Source organism: Mesoplodon mirus (genome assembly GCF_964341445.2).
Source record: "Mesoplodon mirus genome assembly, chromosome: 20".
In the NCBI taxonomy this organism is placed as follows: Eukaryota; Metazoa; Chordata; class Mammalia; order Artiodactyla; family Ziphiidae; genus Mesoplodon; species Mesoplodon mirus.
In genome coordinates, this window is record NC_138996.1 from 31,824,893 (window position 1) to 31,845,527 (window position 20,635).

The following is a 20,635-nucleotide window of genomic DNA, read 5'->3' on the forward strand; positions in this document are numbered from 1 at the left end:
CTAAAGAAAAAGTTTAATTATAAAGGTTTATATATATATGCACAAATATATGTCTGAGTTGCAGTATTCACTTGAATTGAATACAATGAATACAAATCATTTTATATTTAAAATTATTTTTTATTATATGAATGTATGTGTATACACATGTTTAATTTCAAAGGATGAAACAATATCAGGATTCAACACAGGAATCGTGTTACTTCTGTTTTTTTTTTTTTTTTTTTTTTTTTTTGCGGTATGCGGGCCTCTCACTGTTGTGGCCTCTCCCGTTGTGGAGCACAGGCTCCGGATGCGCAGGCCCAGCGGCCGTGGCTCACGGGCCCAGCCGCTCCGCGGCATATGGGATCCTCCCAGACCGGGGCACGAACCCGTATCCCCTGCATCGGCAGGCGGACTCTCAACCACTGCGCCACCAGGGAGGCCCTGGAATCGTGTTACTTCTGCGTGTTCCTTCATGACAGAAAGCAACATGGACTTCAGGATTGTGAAATTATGGATATATACCGGCAAATCTGAAGATGCACACTATATATTGTCACTCATTCCTGAGGAAAATGACTCTTTCTTTCAGAATAAAAAAATACTAAATCAAACGAAAAGTCCTTTCTCATGAACACAATTACTATTTACCAAGAGGCTTCATTAATGCTATTACTATGGGCCAGAGGGAACAAATTAAAGGCCAAGATTCCTCAGACAGGAACGCTGAAGCCTCGGAAGGCGTGAAAGGTTTTAGTTTGTCAGCAGGACCACAGGCATTAAAACATTTGTGCAGACAGAGAGAGTGATGTTAGTATACGAAAATATTAAATAGCCTTTATGATCTGTTACTCAAGCATCCTCTGTAACAATGTTTCAAAAGTGGAACATTTGCTTTCATGGTCTTTGTACTGAATAAGCACTTAATAGCTATGAAAATATGTCATTATAGTAGACTATCAAACGTAAGTGTAAATTGAGTTCTACAATTTAAAAAAAACTTCAATATGCAACAGAAATAAATCAATCACTTTGATTCTGCACAATAGGGAATGTGAATTCCATTAAAGCAAAAAAAGTTGAGTCCCATATTTCATGCTAATTAAATCAAAATATAATAATTCAAGAGCTATTTATATTGCAGCTATTAAACTAGACAATAAATCCCCTCATCATACAGATTTTCATTTTCAGGAGTCACTTATTTTTTTGTAATAATCGTCCTTATACTTTTTCTGCTGCTTATAGTAAGATATGAGTCCTCTATCTCTATAACATTGGATTTTTTAAATTAACTTGTTTAAATTGTTTTAAATTAACTTTTTAAATGATTTCAAAGATCCTCATAATCAATTATTGGAAAGAGAACATTAGTGGTATATAATACATGTCCAATTTAGGCAATTTCTGTAAGTCAAATAATTTTTCTATTTCTTGTAAATAAATGTTCTAATATTTGTTTGCTAGTTATAAAACTATATTTTTGAGATCTGCATACCACATAGTTGTAAAAATTAAACCATGTAAGAGAATGCACTTGGAAAATTTTTAAAAGACATAAAAATATAACAGACTACTAGTGTTCACAACAGTACTTTAGTCACTTGTGTCAGTTAAGTTCCAAAGACTGCACTGGGAACTAAGCTAACTTCCTCCTTTATAAAGGAATTGCAAATGCTCTGAGAAAAAATACTAATTAGCACTTCTATTTTCATCATGTCAAATACAGAATCTATGGGAAACCAAGTATGTCTGTTCCTGAAGATCTAAAAATACTTTAGACTTTAGAGTTATTTTTAAAACACTTTATATCTATTTAGTAACACAGATATTTACACTTTGAATGCATCATAAAATCCTATGCTTTGCATCCTCATAACAGTGAAGAATCCTTCATTCAGTTATTCAAAGAGATTTTAGTTTCTTTATATCTAAAGTCACAATCAAATGAAAATCTCACCCTCCACAGATCCTGTTCTAAACATCTATCACATTAGTCACCGTTAAATTGATTCTCAGCTTTTAATAAGTATGAAAGATAAAAATCTGTGTAGTGACACAAGACAGACTTGAGGAGAGAAAAAGATGGCTATCACATTTTTCATTAAACATTCTGCAAATCCACCTATTCTTTACTGATAAGTGCACGATTAACAATTTCAACATGTTACAGAAACCTCAGGTGGTTGCAGCCATGCAAGTATCTGGTATCATAACCTTAGTGTGATCAAGTGAGAGCTAACCTGTTTACTATCTTTTCCTGCCTCTAAATCAAAACTGCACTATCTGCACGCCTTCCTGCCAAGCAAGTGTCAGGAGAATCTTACTTTTGTCAGTTTGAATTGAGTAGTGTGAAACAGGAGGCCAAAGAGTTGGGGAAATCTAATTTGAGAGCTGCAGACTGTGTCATTTATCACATAATACTTCTCTGGAGTCAATATATCTCTAGAACTGAGAATAAATAATAGCAGTTCCTTATATTTGGGAAAAATTGATAAATCAAAGTGCTTTTGTGTTCCTTACCTTTGAGAGCAGTCCTCATCAAAACTGTGGGTGGTGAAAAGAGTATGGTGCCCTAATTTAACCTAAGTCCATGAACATTGTGCACATGCCTGCTTACAGAGCTGTTAAGATGGGGCTTAGCCCCAAGCCATGTTTTCTTTCATGAGTAGAAAAACAGTGCCTCTGTGATGCCTATTCTAAAAATTATATAATATTACATGTGTGTGCATATGTGCGTATACTTTTGAGAGTTTTCTGTTACAGGATTATGCAGTTTACTATAGTTTGAGTCTTACAATGCTTAAAATTATATACATAAAAATATAATATAGGGGCTTCCCTGGTGGCGCAGTGGTTGAGAGTCCGCCTGCCAATGCAGGGGACAGGGGTTCGTGCCCCGGTCCGGGAAGATCCCACATGCCATGGAGCGGCTGGGCCTGTGAGCCATGGTCACTGAGCCTGCGCATCCAGAGCCTGTGCTCCGCAATGGGAGAGGCCACAACAGTGAGAGGCCCGCGTACCGAAAAAAAAAAAAAAAAAAAAAAAAATATATATATATATATAATATATATTTATATATAATACAATATATAATATATATTATATACACATGTTATATAGTATATTATAATATAATATACTATATTATATATATGTATTTTTTCCACTTCCACTCTGATAGGATTGCTAAATCTGGACAGTTTATATTCTCTTTAATACTGCTAAATGCTTCCAAGCAAATTACTCAAACATGCACCTCAAATTTCTTTTTTAATCACCTTAATGAGAACATGAGTTATCTGGGGAGGACAAGTTCTTTTTTTTTAATTTATTTATTTAATTTATTTTTGGTTGCATTGGGTCCTCGCTGCACTCAGGGTTTCTCTAGTTAAGGCAAGCAGGGGCTGCTCTTCGTTGCGGTGTGCCGGCTTCTCACTGCAGTGGCTTCTTTTGTTGTGGAGCACGGGTTCTAGGCGCACGGGCTTCAGTAGTTGTGGCACATGGGCTCGGCAGTTGTGACTCACGGGCTCTAGAGTGCAGGCTCAGTTGTTGTGGCACACGGGCTTAGCTGCTCCGTGGCATGTGGGATCTTCCCGGACCAGGGCTTGAACCCGTGTCCCCTGCATTGGCATGTGGATTCTTAACCACTGCGCCACCAGGGAAGTCCAAAGACAAGTTTTAAGTCACTTTTAAAATTCAATTCAACACACATCTACTGGGTGGTTGCTCTTGTAATTGGAACCATCCTAAAGACTGAATATTAGAGCAGAAATATTAAAAAAATAAATAATTTAGGAAATTCAGTCTCACTAGAACCAATAACCAAACAAAGAAAAAGAAATAAGCAGAGAAAATAAGACACATACACAAGAAACAAGAAAACAAAAGACAAAATACTTCTAAGTGTCAAAAGTGAGGCAGAGATAAATGCAGTAACTAGTGTAAAATATCTGACTTCTGAATACCAGGATATTCAGTAACAGCCAAAAAGTTATAAAAATAACTAGTGGTGAACATTATATAGGGGGAAGTGTAAAAATGATATAAAATGGGTTCTTATTTATTTTTTGGGCTCAGAGAATCCTCCTACAAGGAGTGGTGTTTAACTGCCACTCGGGAAACGGACAGGAATAGCAGGCAGTGAACAGGGGGACAGGGTCCTGGGCAGAAGGCACTGTGCAAGTGAAGGTCTGAAAACAGGAGAAAAAAGTCCTTAGAAGCCAGGTGGAAGGAGTGGGTGAGGATGGGGAGGTACACGGGAGCCCCACGTCAATCAGTCGGGGGTCATGTAACAGGATTTTATTCTCCAGTCAGAAACTGGAGAAGCACTTTTTAAGTGGGGGGCTTAGCTTGATTAGATTTGCTCTTGGCCAAGGTGGCTTTTCTCAAATGCAGGTTCAATACAATCGCCGTCCTCTGAGCAGCCCTTTAGACAGAGTCTGGTGTGGGTGAGACCCAGCAGATGTAGGCTTGTGTGATGAAGGAGAAATGCAAGATAAGAGCAGCAACATGAGGTCTTGTTGGAGGCTGGGTCTGGATTGGATTGGATGTGGTGACAGGATAGATCCGGACATGCCAATTTTGACATGTCTGCAAGATGTCCAAACGAATTTATGTATTTGGCCCCTTAGAGCTTCACAAGACAGGTATGAGCTCCAAATAGAGAGTTTTGAAGTGATGACCTTCTGGATCTTTGTACACAGCCAGCGAAGAAAGAACATTGCTCAGAGAGACAGTGAATAGAGAGAGCGGATGACTTAAGACCAGGTCCCAAGGAAACCAGGAAGAAGAAGGTGAGACTGCAGGAGACAACAGAGGGACCGGGAAGGCAGGAAGGATCTGAGGGACAGTCGTGAAAATCCAGGGAAAATAATATTTCAACAAGGTGGGAAGTGTTAGATGCACTGAACTTCTGCAGGAGGCCACTTACCAGAACCACAAAAAGGTGTGTGTTGATTGAGACTCATGGCTTATTTTTGACCGTGACAAGAGCAGTGAAACTGAGGTGATGGGGGCAGAAACAAACCAGGGGGCTGCAGGATGATTTGGAGGTGAGGAAACGCACACAGCAGGCCCAAAACATGTTCTAGATGAAGGAGAAAAACAGGATGCTCAAAAGTGGCAAAGGGTTGTTGTATGTATTTATCTTAAATTGTGATTTGAGCGTCTGTATACAAGGAAGTGAGGAGTCAGAGGAAAGGATGAAAATGAAAGAAGACGAGGACAGAGAGGGCAAGGTCCCAGCAGCCGGGGGCACAGCCACGATAGGACCAGCCTTGCTTGGGAGAAGGCGTGACTATCCCAAGCTAACAGGAGTGAAGAAACAGAATGATGTCTCCTGGAGGAAGTGGAAGGAAATCCTTCTGACAGGTTTATCTTTGTGAATGAAGACTCCAGATCATCCACTGCCCCGAAGAGGAGATGAGGAAAGGGGCGAAGGTTTGAAAATGAGGTGAATGGGAAGTTCCCTGGCAAAATAAGTGATTGTAGCTCAGCCACGTGAGGGTGGGGGTCCCACAGTCACTGGGAAGAAGCTCTTGGTTTACGTGTCTCCTTCTCACCAGAGGATGCTGGGCAGACGCGATGCAGGAAGCCCATGGGCCAGGGAGCTTAGTATGTGGTAAGAGACTTGATTTTAAGGATAAAATGGCTGCAGACAGAAAAGAAGTATCGGGAATTTAGGAGGAACCAACAGAAGGGAGAACAGCGACAGCCTAGACGCCCCAGTAAGCACGAAGAACCGACAGAGGCGGGGAAGTGAAGATGGGAAGATCAGCTGTGGGAACGGAGCAGCATGTTCCAGTTCAGCTTTGCCGACTGAAGGTGAAGCAGGATGCAGTGCATCTTCCCAAGAATGGCTGGTAGAGTGGAGTGGAGACTGCAGGGCGTAAAGCAGGAGCTGAAGACCTCAGAGGTGGGCGTCACCCCAGGGAAGGTGGAGGACACATCCCGGAGCTGCAGGGAAGCAGACCAGGGTCCTCAGCAGGTGGGCCGTCCAGAGGAGGTGGACAGAGGCAAGGAGATTCTAGGTGAATGGCATACGTTTCCCCATAACTTTTGTGAAGACCGGGCAACGTCTGCTTTATTGGCACTGGATCCCCAATGCCAGCACGGATCAGGAGCACAGCAGGAAGGGGTTCAATATTGGTTGGTGAATAAATAAAGCAATACACGAAGGAATGAATGAGTGGTTAGTTCATTAATTCCTAATTATTACACCAATGTGTTCACACACATTATGAGGACAAGGGTGACCTGGACAGGGTGTGGTCAGATGCTTATCTCAATATTTGTCACAGTGATTCAAATTTTCTATGTTCTCACTGACTCAACTTATTTCTGAATGACATGCTTTTAAAGACATTGTGATAATTCAGTCTGTAAAAGTTAGGAGCATTCCCTTCTCATTCAAGCAAGGTAGCATAACTCTGCCTACTGCAGTGTGCTGATTGACAGTTACATCCGAGGTCCTGGGGGAGGGGGGCCATGCTGGGACTCCCCACAGAAATCCCTGCTGCCTGAGGAATGATTTATGAGCTTTCAGTAGGAGTAGGATTTAGATTAGCAGAAAGGTAGGTACAGATGATACTCCCACTAGTAGTTTTATAGAAAAGGGTTGAGATCTCTTTCACAGTAAGTATTCGATACATCCTCAAGGAAAGGGAACCCTTTGTGCACTGCTGGCGGGAATGTTAGTTGGTGCAGCCACTGTGGAATACAGCGGGGAGGTTCCTCAAAAAATTAAAAATAGAGCTACCATATGATCCAGAAATCCCACTTCTGCACACAAGATCAAAGGGAAAGAAAGCAGGATCTCAAAGATATACCTGCACCCCCATGTCCACTGCAGCACTATTCACAATAGCCAAGATATGGAAACAACCTAAGTGTCTATGTACAGATGAATGGATAAAGAAGACGCAGTACACGCACACACACACACACACACACTGGACTGTTAGTTCACCCACGGAAAAGAAGGAAATCCTGCCATTTGCGACAACATGGATGGACCTCGAGGGCATTATGCTATGTGGGATATCAGGAAGAGAAAGACAAATACTGTATAATAGCACGTATGTGGAATCTGAAAAAGCTGAATTCATAGAATCAGAGAGTAGAATGGTGATTATCAGGGGCTGGGGGGTGGGGGTGAATGGGGAGATGTTGGTCAAAGGGCACAAACCTCCAGTAACAAGATAAATAAGTTCTGGGAGTCTAACGCACAGCATGGTGACTACAGTTAAGAACACTGCATTATATACCTGGAAGTTGCTAAGATAGTAGCTCTTCAGTGTTCTCACCACCAAAAAGCAGTGGTAATTATGTGACGTGATGTGGTATGAACTACAGCGGTGATCATTTTTTAGTCTCTAAATGTATCAAATCAACATGCTGTACACCTTAAACTTACACATTTCTATGTATCAATTATTTTATTATTTTTTAAAATTGAGGTATAGTTGATTTACAGTATTATTGAATATATTAGTTTCAGGTGTACAACACAGTGATTCAATATTTTTATAGATTATACTCCATTTAATGTTGTTACAAAACAATGGCTTTATTTCCCTGTGCTGTACATATCTTTGTGGCTTATCTATGTTATATATAATTGTTTGTACCTCTTAACCCCCTACCCTATCTTGCCCTTCCCCACTTCCCTCTTCCCACTGGTAACCACTAGTTTGTCCTCTCTACTGGTGAGTCTGTTCCTGTTTTGTTTTTTTTTATATTCACTAGTTTGCTTTGTTTCTTAGATTCCACATATGCAATAAGTCAGTTATATTTCAATAAAACTGGAGGGGAAAAAAGATACGTCCCCAAGAATAGGGAAGATGCCATTATGTGCCCTGCTTTTCTCTGTTCCTCTTGTTATCAATCTTGTTACTATTAGACAAAGCCAACCACAGCTAAAACCCCAACACTCTGTGGAATCCAGGATTTAGAATTTAAACTGAATTCTAAATAAGCTAGCATCTTAGTCTCAATAATTCAACACACACCAGTTCTACCCCTGTTATGAGCTGGGTGCAAGCAATCAAAGGTGGATAAAACTCTTTGGCCTCTCTGGGTGTGAGTGGCCAATGATAAGAACATATGATCAGTTTTCCACCAGCCCACAAGGGGAGTCCCAAGAGAGCAGGGGGTGAGCAGTCTAGCTGCACCTGCTGTGTCCTGTCTCTGCGCAGAAACTTGGTACAGGCGCCCGGGCTCTATGGCCGGTTCTCTCCTATAAACAATCCCACTCTGCTCAGCAACTGGCAGCCCCAGGGGTCTCTCTTGTTTTGAACAGTAAATGATTTTTTTTAATGATAATGTACCTATTAAATTATCCTCAATAAAGTAAATTAGGAAGGGATGTTATGTAGCCGCTAAGTTAGGACCATTATTTACAGGGAAATCAATCTCATGGAATCTGAGGATGCAAGGTCGCCCTGGAGCCATTCTCCTTAGAGTAGGCGAGCTGAGAGTTCGGACCACTACAGGCTCAGCTGAAGTTTATTTAACCCCTAGAGTAAAGGTCAGTTTTGTGAGCCGAACTCCATTTTCTTGCATTTTATGCGTGATTAAATAGTAATTAAATTTTAATGAAAAGTGTTAGGCTGATTACAATTAACATAACTGCACTAGTCAGTTCTTATTCTCATGTTTTACATGCTGTGCGGAGCTGGCAGGACGATGGACCTTGAATGGGGTTTGAAAATCCTGTGAGCACCAACAGTTCATTTTTCTAGTGGAGAAAATGTCTTACAGCAAAGGGAAGGTAAACACACACATAAGGAAGGGTGTGGTGTACAGCTGCTCCCTCAGTGGCCATTAAGCCTGCACACAGACACATAGCACTGAGGCTAAGAATCACTATCCCCACACCCCAGTAAGCAGTTGTTCTTCTCCCAAGATTATTATAAAGCAGGGAAAAAATGATCATTTTTTTAATAAAATAAGGAAATTTATCAATAATAGATTAAACTATGTTCATTTAAATTAAAACACGGGTATTAATCTTTATAAAATGAAAACAGTCTGCTTGGTTTCCAACTGGTACCAAAACATTAAGGAAGGATAAATAAATGTATAAAGAATTATAAAACTTAAAAGGTCAACAAAGATGCATACATGTTATTAAATCTGTCTAATGCGGTTTTTTACCAGTGAAAACACAGTCTATACTGTCCACTACTTCTGATAATAAATGTCATATAAAGACCATTAACACTGGACAGAAACTAACTCAGAAGTGAAAGAATCTTTATTATTAAAGGCTTTTCTATTAACATTTTTGAATGAAGCTGAAATCAGTAATGAAACATCCTTTTGGTACATGACATAGTGTTTGTCACACAATCAAAATCATCCTAATATTTTCAAGATTCGCATCGTTGGAAAGTTTTCAAGCATATTTGATTAGAAAACACTTTTTAGCCACTGACTGTATGTCATGTTCTAGACATTCTGCCCTCCAGAAACTTAGTCCAGTGGACTGCAAGTAGGATGCCCACACATGACAGGATAAACACTGTATCAGAAATATGAGCACTGAATTTGGGCACTGTAAGTGACCATGTCATTAATTCTGCTAAAGGGGTCTTAAAAGATGGTGTGTCCACCTGTGGATTCATTAAGCAAGCAAAGAGGAAAAAGCCAAGAGCAGTGTGTAAAATAAACAAATACCGAATATGTGCATACAAATACATACACGCCTCTTGCTGGTGTGTATGTTACAGGGGGGTTGACAGGGTGGAGGGCAGTAATTAAGGATGAAAACTGAAAATGTAGAGTTTTGCATAAGCTTGCATACAGGCTTTTATAGCCTTTATTTTGGCAACGGGGAGAATCAGAGCTCTCTCTGGCTGAGATGGGAAGCCAGTGGAGAGCTCTGACCAGAGCAAGGTGCCTCATTAAGACCCATGCTGGTTCCTCTGACCAGGTAAGATCGTAAATGGACAAGAGCGGGGAGACGAAGCCAGTCTGTAAGCCAGGGAAGCTCAGTCCAGTGTGGAAGGACTCAGATCAAGGTGGTAGGGGTACAGGTGGAGAGATGTGGGATTGTGAATATGGACCCTACTGAATTTGATGCTGGATTATATGTGGGGTGGAAGATAAAGGGGCGACTCAGAATGCAGCTGACATTCACTGAGATGGGAAAGCTTGAAGGAAACCAGGTTTGAGAAAGGAGAGGATTGGAAATGTGGTCACGTTTCACGTGGTATGTCCTATGCTCTCTATCCCCACATCAAGTTGGAGGGAGACCTCGGGTACTCAGGGGACAGGTCTTGGGAGGCTGACCGACGGAACCTGAGGAGTCAGTACTGATGGAGAGAAAGAGACATGAGGATGGGCCCTAGTGGAAGCCAACCTTTACAACTTGGGGAAGGAAAGATAAGAACGAGAAACAAGACTATAATGGAGCAGTCACTGGAAGAAGGAGGGCCAAGAGGGGATGAGGAGATGGAAGGCAGTTAAAGAAGGTGTTCTAATAATAGAGAAATTGTCAAAATTAAACAGCCACAACCAGGTAGGGATTATGTGACTGAGGGGGGGGGTGACATTGACGTTAAATCCTTACCCTTTAACTTTATTGAGAAAAGATCATTCAAGTGTCTCTAAGAAAAACGAATGTTCAAATAAGGGTTTTCCCTCCAATAACTAAGTTACACCTACAATATGAAGTTCACATAGTGTTGGTGTACTATCAAGTTAAAATGGTTTACCAAGAAAACTAATTTAATACTATTGAATACATGTCATTTTTGCTTTGCAACAAAGGTCATATTCAAAGTATCAATTATTTGAGGAAAATACTGAAGTTCCATTATTTTTTATTTCATTTTGAAATCATAGAAAAGTGCTAATACTTCAAATTCTAACATTAGCTGTCTTAGGAATGGCAGCGCAATCTAACTTACACATAAAGTACCTCTTTTTTTTTATGTCCCAGGATCATAAAAACAAATAAATGGGCTTTTCCTGCCTTCCACCTACAGAAGAGCAGCAAGGCTTCTTGAGCTGGAGGGATAGGCTCTTCTGCATGTTTCAAGGAGATTCAAGCCTTTGGTTTAGAAAGACTCTAGCCTGACCTAGTTTCATGGCTGGATTCTCCAGTGGGGAAAGGATGGCTCAGAACTGCAGGAGTGGAGAGTGGCACATTGGTCACGGGTGCAGGGAGGTTGACCAGATATCCCAGCTTGCCATTGCTGAAGGGGGTTCCTGGGACATAGGAATGTCAGTTTCACAGCCTTGACAATGTTCCTTTGGGAACTGTATCATTTAGGATCCAACACAAAACATATGACACACTTCCCATAGATCATTTGAGAAGGTTTCTTTACAAATGTTGGGTTTGGAGAAGCCCAGGTAGAAGTGTGGTCACTGGGAGTTGGTTACAGAAACCTGGAAAGGGACATGTATGGATACGGCTTCTTGAGAAAAATAGTGAGCTTTGGTTGAGGGAATCTGATAGGGAGGTATCACACTCTGACATCGCTCTCCTCCCTGCACCTCTCATCTCCTGCCTGGGCACCCCACTGGAGGAACCCAGGCAGAGGGCACAGAACATAGTCCATGCATGTCCACCACTAGGATCAGAGTAGATTGAGAAACGGTGGAGAGTAGATCTAAAAAGGCAAAGGGAAAATACATGATGCAAGTGGAAAGGTGCTTAGAATTTGGTGCAATATCTTCAATTCACAAATAAAGCAATAAAGAAAGAGATAGGTCAGTTTCAAATCTCTAGAGGTCAAGATAGAAACCCAAATTTTCAGCATCACAATTCAGGCCAAGTTTTTCTAAATTATGCCAAGCAAAGATTTTATATCTTGTTTTTTCCTTCCCATAGAGTTTTAAAGACCATGTAGAAACCCATTCATACAAAAGCCTCAGAGTCAACATTTTATTTTCAAATGGTATTTCCCAAAGTGTATACCAAATGCTATGTTAAACCATATGAAAATGCTAACATTCAACCATTTTTTATCTGCAAAAATAACAATTCTGTATGGCTCAAACTAGAACACTTGGAAAACCAAGTTTAAAAAATTAAGCAAGTTTCATTTCTGTAGGAACTTTAATGGGCATGTTCATGTTTATCACCTCTTAAGCATCAATATGTCAACTAAGTATATTATTTGTATAATTATAAATATAGAACATAAATGTCTATGTTCTCAAATAACTAAAATAAAGGATTCTCCTTTGTCTTTAACCCAAACTAGGAAGATGTCTTTTGAAAGAGAAAATCATGAGGAATATAGAAAAATAAGTGGTTTCTTGGTTCCACATTAATTTTAAAAAGGGAAGATTTTAAAAGGCCAGGAACAAAACAACGTACTCTTACCATATAATCCAGCAAACATACTCTTTGGTATTTACGCAAAGAAATTAACAACTTATGTCCACACAAAAACCTACATGCAAATGTTTATAGCAGTTTTATTCATAATTGCCAAAAGTTGGAAGCAACCAAGATGTCCTTCAGTAGGTGATGGATAAATAAACAGTGATACATCCAGACAATAGAATACTATTCAGCACTAAAAAGAAATGAGCTATCAAGCTGTGAAAAGGAGGAACCTTAAATGCATGTGACTAAGTGCAAGAAGCCAACCTGAAAAGACTACAGACTGTATGATTCCAACTACATGACACTCTGGAAAAGGCAAAACTATGGATAAAAGATAGAAGATCTGTGGTTGCCAAAAGGTTGGGATGGGGGAGGAATAAATAGGTAGGGCAGTGAAAGTGATTTGTATGATACTATAATGAAGGACCCATGTCGTTACACATTTGTCCAAACCCACAGAATGTACAGCACCAAGAGTGAACCCCAGTGTAAACCGTGGACTCTGGGTGGTGACACATCAGTGTAAGTTCATCAGTTGTAACAAATGCACCATGTGGTGGCAGTGGTGATAACAGAGATGGCTGTGTATGTTGGGGGAAGCGGGAGTTACATTGGAAATCTCTGTACCTTCCTTTCAAATTTGCTGTGAACCTAAAACTGCTCTAAAGAATAAATTATATTTAAAAAAAAAGAAAAAGAAAAAGAAACCAAGGCCAGGAGAGTATAGAATGGGTAGGAAAGGAAAACAAACATAACCTCAAAAGGGTACCAACCTTTTCATTTTGCCAAACAAGGACATTACATCACACATCTTTCACCTACTCTCACCATCATTTCTAAAGATGGAGGCCATATTTATCTCATAAAAAAGAGCAAAAATGATATAACCTTGGAATAAAAAACATTTTTTCCCAAGGCAGGATAGCAGAAGCAAACTTACCTTGGTATTTTTGCCGTAAACCAGTGAAACTTTTACCACGTAGAGATTCTATTCCATGAGCACACGGTCACAAACTACGGCCTCAAAGCACAGCGGACCAGAGGTAAGAAACTGTGCAGACTTTAACCTTAAGTTTATTACCAACCTTTTAAAGCATCAAATTGTCCTAAGTCCATTTACTCATGTAAATCCTAAGTATGGCTCAACAGTGACCTGCCCAGAGATAAACTGAGCCAGAATATGTTTATGTGCAAATTCCGCTAGTTTTACCATGACAGCTGACCCTGGGTGCTACCACATTATATGACACTTCTACACGCTGCGATTTGAAGGGTTCGCAAAGACAGAACTGCCACAAAATATCTCCACCCCTTCCTTCTCAGGAAACTGTTCCTTAAAAATGGGCTAGACAGTGAAGGTGGGAACCATTTTCAAGAGGTAACAGCTTCAAAGTGCAAATGAGGCGCCCACTAAATCCTGCAGAGATTACTACCCTACATAAGCTGCTTGAAACGTCAGTCCTAAGGAGGGAAAAAATGCAGGGCCCTTCTATTCAGGGAAGTTGAGAGCAGAAAACTGAAGCAGCCTGGAGACATCAAGACTTCCTGGCACCAACCAGAGACTGAGGGAGCCTGGCGCTGGTGCTGGGTGTGGCGGGAAGCACCAAAGATAAACTTGACCTCCCGGTAGAGACCCACATCTGTCCTGGGCCCAAGTTTAAATATTTACTGATTAACTCAAACCTTTAAAGTAAGTTTTTTTCCCCCCATAACTAAGGAGAGCCACTGTCTATCCCCATCTGAGAATGAACAGAATTTCCCAAGACAAACCGTTCTCTTGATAGGTGTTTTCAAAATTGTGTATTTTGCTCAACAAAAGGTACACCCTTTTCCGGGGAACCTTAAGACACAGATGCGGATCTGTCTCCCAGTGTCCAGATCACAAAGAAGGGGGCTGTGCACCTACTTGAGAACTGGATGGAGAAGCCGGACTTGCTGATGAAGAAGTCACTGTCGAACTGCAGAGTGAGCGAACTGAAGGTGCTGTGAATGTCCTCGGGCAGTGCTGAGCCGCTCCACTCCTTCAGCAGGATGGCGCTGTCCACCGGCCCATCCCACACCTTCAGGATGTCATGGGCCAGCTCCGTGTCAAACACGATGAAGTGGAGGCTGCAAGGAGAGCACAGCTGGTACGGTGACTGAAAGGCCCCTCCCACCCAGTGAGGACACCCCAGCACAAAACTCGGGTACACACCAGCCCGTTTCACCCACACCAAACCCCACCCCAACGTGCCTTTCCTTGTCTGACAGTTATGGATGAGCCTGGAGCCTCACAGAAGTGGATTCACTTGTGCACATCAGAAAACAGAAGTACCTACTTCTTTCTGTCTGTGATGGATACAGTGAGACCACGGAGCTCTATGATGAGCTGTGTGTTTAAGGATGAAACCAGGCCTTTTGAGACTGTCAGCTCTTTTTACAATTCAAAGCTTTCTCGGGCACACAAATCAAAGACGGATCTGATACAGCTTTGTTTTAAGCTAATAGACGTCGGATTTTAATGCGTGTGATATCAGTGTTGTTCCTGAAATGCCCCACTAGGTGGTAGCATCCATGCCAGGAAAGAAACGCTGGCCGAGATGATGTTTACAGCAGGAGGATATTGTGTACCTGGTATCTGAATGATCTCAGCTTATGTTGTGTTTATTTCTATACATTTTATTTTGGGAAAAAATACAGTATTTGAAATACCAACACAAAGGCAGAAATGTGTAGTATAAACTCCTTTCTTCATAACATTTTAACATACTTCTATCACATTTACAGATATTAAAGCAACTTAAAATCTCTATGTCAGAGGAAGCTCTCTTTCAGTGACGGCAGCAGACCTGTAATTCTATTTATGGCAATTCAGACAGATAAAACAGTTTAATATCAACAAAAATATGTATTTGCTGAATGCTTTCATTCATTGTTTTTCACTCACTGCTTACTGCACAAAATTGTGAGAGAAAAATCATAATAAATGACATATCAAAGACGGTACACAAGTCCCAATTATTTACTTTGTGCATATTATATATTCAAAGAAAATATCTATCTCGCCCTGCATAAATATAAAATGTAGTATATTTTTAAATGTTTGATTTAAAATATTTTTAATATAGAGGGAAGTACATAATATAGCAGACACTTAGATACCTACCACCACCAGTGTTAACATCTTGCCTTATTTGCTCCAGATCTTTTTTAAAAATAAAATTTTATAGGCACAGTCCTACTCCCCTGCCTCTCCACTTATGCATTTGTTTTTCCTCTCACCCCACATTCTGAAATCGTGATGGTCTCTTCTCATTTATATTTTTATAATTTTCATATGCTTATGTAGTATACCTGTCTCCAAACAATATACAGTACTATTTTGTGCGTTCAACAGTAATTACATACTAGATGTCATTTTGGCATGTATGTGCTTGTATCATTTTCAAGTTGCTTTTTATATTCAGCATAAGGTGAAATTCCTCTAAACTGAAAGATGCAGATTTTGTTAACTCACTTTAGAAGCATGAGGAAATGCTTCCTTTGTCTGGTCCTCTAACAAAAGATAGTTAGTTTCTGCATTTTATTATGACAAAAGGTGCTCAGCCTAGGGTCTCTCTAGGCTCAAGAAGAGAAATGGCCAAGTTGTTCTAGCATGTGACTGTAACTTCTTACAGTCTCACAATAAAGTACAAATGGCTCTGTGTTGTCACATCTTCACTGATACCTGATAACATCAGACTTAAATAGTTGTAAAAAGAGAAAATTTGATGGTCGTGGAAAGATATCATGTTTAAGTTACATCTCCCTGAATATTCATGAGGTTGAACATCCTTTTGTGAGTCTAAGGCAACCCCCTTTCAATATAGTTCAGCCATTCAACAAACACTTATTGAGCACCGACTGTGTACCAGGCACTCTTCTAGGAATTTTGGATACATCAGTGAACTAAATGAAGAACCCTGCCTTCATGGAGCTTACATGGTTGGTAATGGGGGAGATGAGCAAAAAACAGCAACCATAAAAAATAAGTAAAGAAGACTTCATTTTAGTAAGTGGTAAATGCCATTGAGGAAAGAAAAAAGCAGAGCAGAATAAGCAGCACTGGTCATGCCAGGACTGGAGGATCGGGGGAGATTTAGGTATTATATGGGGTTGTTGGTTAACCCATGTTGGTGAGGAGAGGTTTGAGCAGAGACTTGAAGGAGATGGAGGGGTTGTCATACTTGGTGTGAGGGGAGAGTGAAGCCCAGCAAAAGCCCGACACAGAGGGCATGGTTTCAGCATTTGAGACCATCCAGGCACCAATTTAACCAGAGCAGAGAGAGGGCCTGATAAGGAAACTGAGGCCAGAGAAATAACAGGTGTAGTGGATGGAGAGGGGGTAGCGGGGGGTTGGTGGGCAACACACGGGGTTTTGTAGATTGTTCTGAAGATTCTGGCTTTCACCTTGGGTGACAGACCAATGTGGTGTTTTTGGTGAAGAAGTTATCCCACCTGTGATTTTAAAAAATTGCTCTGCACTTGTGTTGGCAACAGGCTATAGAGGGCAAGGCAGAAACAAGAATCAGATGGCTGCTGCTCAGAGGAGCTGGACAGGGGAGGTATTGAGAGGTTGTCAGATTCTGGGCATGGTTTGAAGGTGGGGAAAACAGGACTGGGTGAGCCATGTATGATTAAGAGAGGATGCAAGGTCACTCGAAGGTTTTTGCCTAAGAAACGAGAAAGGTGGAGAGGTCACGGGCTGAGGTGAGAAAGGGTGCAGGTGGAAAGGTTTGTGGGGTGGGAAGACCAGAGATTATGATTTGGGCCTGTAAGTTCAAGGTGCCTACCGGACATTGAGTAGACACTTGAGCAGACAGCTGTTCATGCGAATCTGGAGCTTCAGAGAGAACTCTGAAAGGAAATAATAAACCTGTGTCTTCGGAAATAAATGGTCTTAAGCCATGGGACTACATGAGATCATCAAAGGTCTTAGGTGCAGAATAGGACCATGGACTCTGAATTATCTGATCACATATGACTGCCCACTTTTGTAATGCATTCTTCATCTCTTTTATTACTGTTTATATATTGTATTATTGTGGAAGGATTTTGTTACATACCCTTTATCATTTTAAGAAAAAAACCCTGCTACTTACTATGCTAGGAAGGTTTTTGTTTTATCTCTTTATGTTGTTGATCATGAACCTGTATTCAATTCTATTAAACTACTTTTTCTATACCTATTTAGATGATCATACAGGTCATTTTTCTTAATATATAAAATGGGAGTAATTATAGAGTTCAGCTCTTAATTTTTATTTCCTGTTCTTTACTTGTTCTTCTGATATGAAGGTTATTTTAGCCTCATTAAATGAATCAGATCATTTCCATTTTTTTCTTTTGGATGGAAGGTTTTTCCTATATATTGGTATAATATAATCTATTATTTTCTTAAATTTTCTAAAAGCAATCCTTATTGTAGGGGTATATTTCAATTCTATTTCTAATGTCAATTATTTGGGCCTCCTGTATTTTATCATAATATGTCAGTTATTATTCTACCAATGATACCTTTTCAAGAATCAGTTTGTGGGTTTAGTAATTCTCTATATTATTTCTTCCATTAATTTCTTTTACTATATTTGTTGTTTTTCAACTATACTTCTTTGAATTTACTCTGATAGCATTTTTCAAATTCCATTAGCTGGAGCTTATTAACCTGATTTTCAAGCGATCTTCTTTTTCCAATATGTGCATTTAAGGCTATAAATTTCACGGTAAACTGTTAATCATGTGTCTTTTATTTTCAAAATTGAGCATGTGTTTTCTTTTTTGCTATTTCTATTTCTATTCCATTTTGGTCATGGTGTGGAGTATAAAAGTGATTCTCTGCTTTATTGTTTTCACTGATTAGTTTGTTCCTAGTTTGTGATCATGTTTGCACATGTTCCATATTTACTTGAACAGAATGTGCAGTTTCTAGTTGAAGGCTGTATGTCTTTTTAAAATAAGCTTAGTAACTGCATGGTTCAAATCCTCTGTAAACTTACTAATTTGTTACTTGTTTGATTTATGAGTTATAAAGAGTTAAAAGAGGCATGCTGTGCAATTTCCAATGTCTCCATATAATTTATTTATTTTGCTTGTATTAAGCTATATTCTTAGCTGGATAAAAGTTCCTCTTAACTATCACATATGTCTGGTGAATATATATCTCTAAACCAATAGTAGTATTTTGTGTGTTAACAGTAATTGCATAATAGGTACACTTACAAGGGAATGACAGGTAGTTTGAATACAGATTCCAGGTTGACAGTTATTTTCCTTTAGTACTTCAAATACCTCTTTTGGTCTGTATTGTTTAGAAGTTTTCTATCAGGCTAGCTAATTTATATCTTCCTTTTTTTAGCTGTTTCTTGGATCTTTTCTCCACCTTTGGTGTCCTTTGGGCTTACCAGAATGTGTCTAGGCATGCACTGACCTTTACTAATGCTACTTGAGACACATTAGGCTTATTAAATGCAAAATTCACATCATCCAGCAATTCTAGAGATTTAAGGGATGTAGAGAACTACTGCTTTCTGTAACCTTCACTGCAGAATTATTTTACTTTTATACTGTGTGTATGGAGTAGTTGATAAAAATATAAACTAATGAAGAAAGAAAGAAAAAAGGAAATTAATCTAAGTGATAACTATGCATATAAATCTATGGCAATATATTTTAAACTAGGCATAAAATGGTTTTCTAGAAAACAGAAATTACTAAAATTGACTCAAGGAAACCAATATAGACAAACATATAGAAATATACATCTTATATTTATCAAAATATTTTGAAATTGGTGATAAACTGAAAACAGGACAAATGTCCAAAAACAAAACAAAAGTTCAGTAAATATTGATATGTAGGAAGTCCGTAAAAGTACTGCTAAGTAAAAAAAATGTAGAAAACACTATGTTTTTCACTTGTCTTGCATAAATAATTTCATTTATTAATTCCAATAATTTCCTACAGTTTTTTTTTAATTTTATATCTTTAGGTGGTAGAATTTAATATTTTTTCCATTACGGAGTTTTAAAAATATAATTCACACATATTTATTGAAATAAATAAATAATTAAAAGTTTAGTCTCTGAGATTGGGACCAGGACAATGAGATTCACTATTACCACTTCAAATCATTATTCTGGTGACTGTAGCCAGCACAACAAGGCAAGAAAAAGCCAAAAGATTTGACAAAAAAGGAAACCAATCTTTTATTAATGTAGATAACATGATTGTTCACATAGAAAAAAAATTTAAACCTAAGAACTCAGAATTAATAAGTGAATTTATTTATACAAGATAAATATAAAAATATAATTTATTTTCACAAAACAGTCACAACTAGAAAGTGAAATAAAAATACTATCTACATTATCATCAAAAAGTGTGCTATAGCTAGGGATAATTCTAGCAAAAGATGTACAAGAGCTCCTCACAGAAAACTATCATTATTGAGACAAATTATATAAGATCTACATAAATGGGACAATATACTATATCAGAGATCAGAAAATTCAGAATTGGAAATGATGTCAGGTTTCCCTAAGCTCATCTATTGATATAATGTGATTCCAGCTGAAACCCTAGCAACTTCCTTGCAGAAAGTAACAAGTGTTTCTAAAACTCATATGGAAATGCAAAGGGTCAAGAATAGCCATGGCAATCTACATGAAAAAGAACAAAGCTGGAGGAATACAGTACCAGATATCAGTACTTATTAAGTAATTCAGTGATTAAGATAGAAAGGTATTGCACTAGATGGACAAATAGATCAATGTAATGAAGTTCAGAAACAGGCCTATAATTATATAATCATATAATTATAATTATCTGGCTTATAACAAAGTTGCACTGCAGTTAATGAAGAAAGACTGACTTTCCAACAAATGGTCAATTGAACTGCACTATGGACAAAAGATTCCTTGCATCGTCCTAATACCTTACACAAAAGTTAATTCCAGATGAAATGAAAACATAAGTGTGGAAGATAAAATAGATCTCCTACAAAAAAAACTTAAGATAATATTTTTTATAACTTTGGAGAGGCAGGATTTCTTAAACTGGACACAAAAACACTAAGAAAAAACCCAAAAATATTTGATATAACTTAATTAAAGAATAAGAAATACACTAACCATAAAAGAAAAATGAGCCAAAATGAATTTGACTCATTGAAACTGAAAACCTGTCTTTACCAAAAGACATCATTATGAGACCAAAAGACCACTGAGTATAAGAATATAGCTGGTGAATACACAATCAACAAAAGATTGCATTCAGATGTATAAAAAC

General features: G+C 38.9%; 1 protein-coding gene across 1 annotated transcript in view; it reads right to left on the reverse strand.

The window, feature by feature from the left end:
- CSMD1 (CUB and Sushi multiple domains 1) overlaps positions 1–20,635 on the reverse strand; it is a gene marked incomplete at its 3' end in the record, with an annotated part of 1,728,858 nt that overhangs the window by 231,254 nt on the left and 1,476,969 nt on the right. The window contains exon 26 of the mRNA XM_082608811.1: positions 14,238–14,440. Coding sequence (XP_082464937.1) covers positions 14,238–14,440 — 203 coding nt within the window. The remainder of the gene's footprint in view (positions 1–14,237; positions 14,441–20,635) is intronic.